General features: G+C 42.8%; 1 protein-coding gene across 1 annotated transcript; it reads left to right on the forward strand.

The window, feature by feature from the left end:
- Positions 1-816: 816 nt before the first annotated feature.
- On the forward strand, positions 817-2,522 carry LOC137959828 (presenilin-like protein At1g08700). The gene has a single exon (XM_068807204.1). The coding sequence runs from the start codon at positions 893-895 to the stop codon at positions 2,180-2,182; it is 1,290 nt and encodes a 429-aa protein (XP_068663305.1). The 5' UTR covers positions 817-892; the 3' UTR covers positions 2,183-2,522.
- Positions 2,523-3,160: the final 638 nt, after the last annotated feature.

The following is a 3,160-nucleotide window of genomic DNA, read 5'->3' on the forward strand; positions in this document are numbered from 1 at the left end:
CCAGTCTCTCTTCTTGTACAATTTCTTCGGTCCATTGAATCATGGCTATACCAGAGAAGATGCATCCAATAAAGAGAGAACAGTCTCTCTTCTTGTACAATTTCTTCGGTCCATTGAATCATGGCTATACCAGAGAAGATGCATCCAATAAAGAGAGAACATGAAAACCAAACCTGTGCTTTTCCAAAAGCAGGTCATTGTCTGTCTATTCTTTAACGCTAGGAGAGCTCTATATGGTCATCATTCACAATTAAAAGCGATACCATTCCATCTCTCATATTTCAGACACTAAAGGTGAAAGCATGAGTACAACGCAAGGGGAAACGTTAAGACGCGATCTCAGACCTCATTTCCTTTTATAACTGTAACCGTGTCGATTATGTTCAAGACCTGACGCGTGTTGAGCATCTCCCTCTAGCTTATTTATTTGCATTTATAACCACAAATTAGCATAGTTACTGTATCTTGGGCTAAGCTTCCACTAATATTTAAGTCTCTGTAGGTAGGGATGCGGCGGGGCCGAGCAGTAGTACAACGCTCAGCAAGCCACTGGTGGCGGGCCCTCTCGCCCAAAAATATAATTTAATATCATGTGGAACAATGTACAACGAATGATCAGATCAAATTATCTATTTTATACGTACGTCGACCTGCGGTAAATCTATTAACATTACTATGTGGGACTAAAAGAGGGACAGTAGCAACTCTGTTTTTTCCGAACACTTACATTGAGTAACGACATTCCTCATGTTCCGATTCCTCACTCAGCAGCACTCGCCCACGTCCAAATAGGAACTCGCAACAAAAAGCGTCTCACTTCACCATCTGGTGTCTCCCTTCCCAGGCCTCCCCGGAGAAGAGAACTGAGACTGAGAAATCGCATTCTTTGGTGATGGAAGGCAGTGTCTTGGAATCTTTGGGGTTCGAGATCATCGGTGTCATGTCGCCCGTCTCCATCTGCATGCTCCTTGTCGTTCTCATAGTCTCCGCTGTGCCTCCCGATGGTGGAACCCCCCTCCGCACTGCCGCCACTCTCCTCTACCTCGAAGAGACGACCGACTCCCCTGGCCAGAAACTCCAGGGTGCCCTTCTTAATGCCGCTGCCTTTATCGTTCTCATGGCCCTAGTCACTTTCCTCCTCGTTCTCCTCTACTACTATCGGTTCACCCATTTCCTCAAATACTACATGAACTTCTCTGCCTTCTTCGTTTTTTCCTCCATGGGCGGGCCCATCTTCTTCTCCCTTCTACGGCGTTTCTCCATTCCCCTTGATTCCCTCACATCCTTTCTCCTCCTCTTCAATTTCACCATCGTAGGGGTCTTGTCTATTTTCTCGCAGGCTGTGCCCATTATCGTCCGACAGACATACATGGTCTCCTTAGGGATTATCGTCGCCGCGTGGTTCACTAAACTCCCTGAATGGAGTACCTGGGTTCTTCTAATGGCTCTCGCAGTTTACGATCTTGTTGCTGTGCTCGCCCCCGGTGGACCGCTCAAGCTTCTTGTAGAGCTCGCTTCTAGCCGTGACGAAGAACTCCCTGCTCTCATCTATGAAGCGCGCCCCACGGTTTCCAACACGCCCGCTGTAGTCGGTCTTTTGGTTGCTATGGCGGAGACTGATTCGCGATCCGTGGAGCTACAGCCAGTTTCGGGCAATTCCCGCGTTTATTCTGATGACTCTACTATCGAGATAGAAGAGGAACAAGATACGGAGAGGTCGCCTTTGGTTGGAAATTCCCGCGTTATCAGACAGACCTATCATCCGGATTCTTCTGCAAATGTCGTCTTGGAGCAGCAGAATCGCATTTCTGGCTCTTTAAGCAACGCCGAGAGGGAAGACGTGGACCAAGAGTTGTCACCGCTTGTTACGAATCCACGGAATCGAAGGGGAGGTGGCGTTGAAATTGAAATGACAAAAGGTATTAAACTGGGTCTTGGAGATTTCGTGTTCTATGGTGTCTTAGTGGGTCGAGCTGCAATGTATGATTTAATGACCGTGTATGCTTGTTATCTTGCCATTATATCTGGACTCGGGTGCACTCTTATTTTGCTTTCAGTGTACCGGCGGGCTTTGCCTGCTCTTCCCATCTCCATTGCATTAGGTGTGATGTTCTATTTTTTGACAAGGTTGTTAATGGAACCTTTTGTTGTTGGCACCTCAACCAACTTATTGATGTTCTAATGTTTTTTCTTGCATTTGTTCTCATTTTGAGACGGATTGTTGTAAAAGAAATGTCAGATACTTTAATGATACCGTTGCATGTTATTGCATGGTGAGTTTGTTTTCCTTCATTCCTTTTGCTACTTTTGGATTAAATTTACTGAAAGTGGTGGTCTGTTTTTTATTTTGTGCCAATTTATAGATGGAAGTAAAGTATTTTAGATCTTTGGTCAATGGTCATAAATCAAAATGCTGAGTTGTCAAATGTAAGACATCTAATTTTAATTGGGTAAAGAAATGAAATCATTGTCATGACGTAAACGATTTATAAAGAGGGGAAGGAGAGGTGTGCACTCAAGGATCACAAGGACACTAGAAAATACACACTCAATCTGTTATAAATATGCATTCAGCAATCTTGAAATACATATTTCTCTGAAGATTATTTTTAGCTTTTGATGGAGAAATCAATAGGCTTGACATAAATATATGAACCTCTACCTCAGGTGTGTAAGAAGTATCGGTCACATGTTGATGTCCTGTCATATTTTATTGATGATCAGGACAAAGATAGGCTACTCCTATGCTTTTGGAATTTAGGAAGTAGGTAATTTTGCTAGTTGTGGTGATATGAATGTTCAAGATAAACTGAGATGTGGAATGTTTCAAGATAAGGTAATTAGTTTTAACTATTGAGATTTCCATTTCCTTGATGACTGTGACATCGTGTGGAGGCGGTGATGACATTGAGAGTACTTTTGAGTTGATGAACTGAAAGTTTCAAGAAGAAAGTCTTGTTGCACTTGTTGACAAAAAAAAAAAAGATCAATCAAGTGGTTTTTCCACAGATTTGCTTTATGGCTGTGTATAAAGTTTTGAGTTAACTGACATCTTTAACTGAAATCACCGTTAATCACAACTCCTAAAACTTTCTTCAATAAAGACAGGAAGCCCTAATATTTTAAAGTTCAAACTCCAATCTTCAATGACATTCTGAAG

The sequence above is a fragment of the Aristolochia californica genome, unplaced genomic scaffold, assembly GCF_029961685.1.
Source record: "Aristolochia californica isolate CCGP_79_NKW_82.1479 unplaced genomic scaffold, dmAriCali1.0.hap1 SCAF_3, whole genome shotgun sequence".
NCBI lineage: Eukaryota > Viridiplantae > Streptophyta > Magnoliopsida > Piperales > Aristolochiaceae > Aristolochia > Aristolochia californica.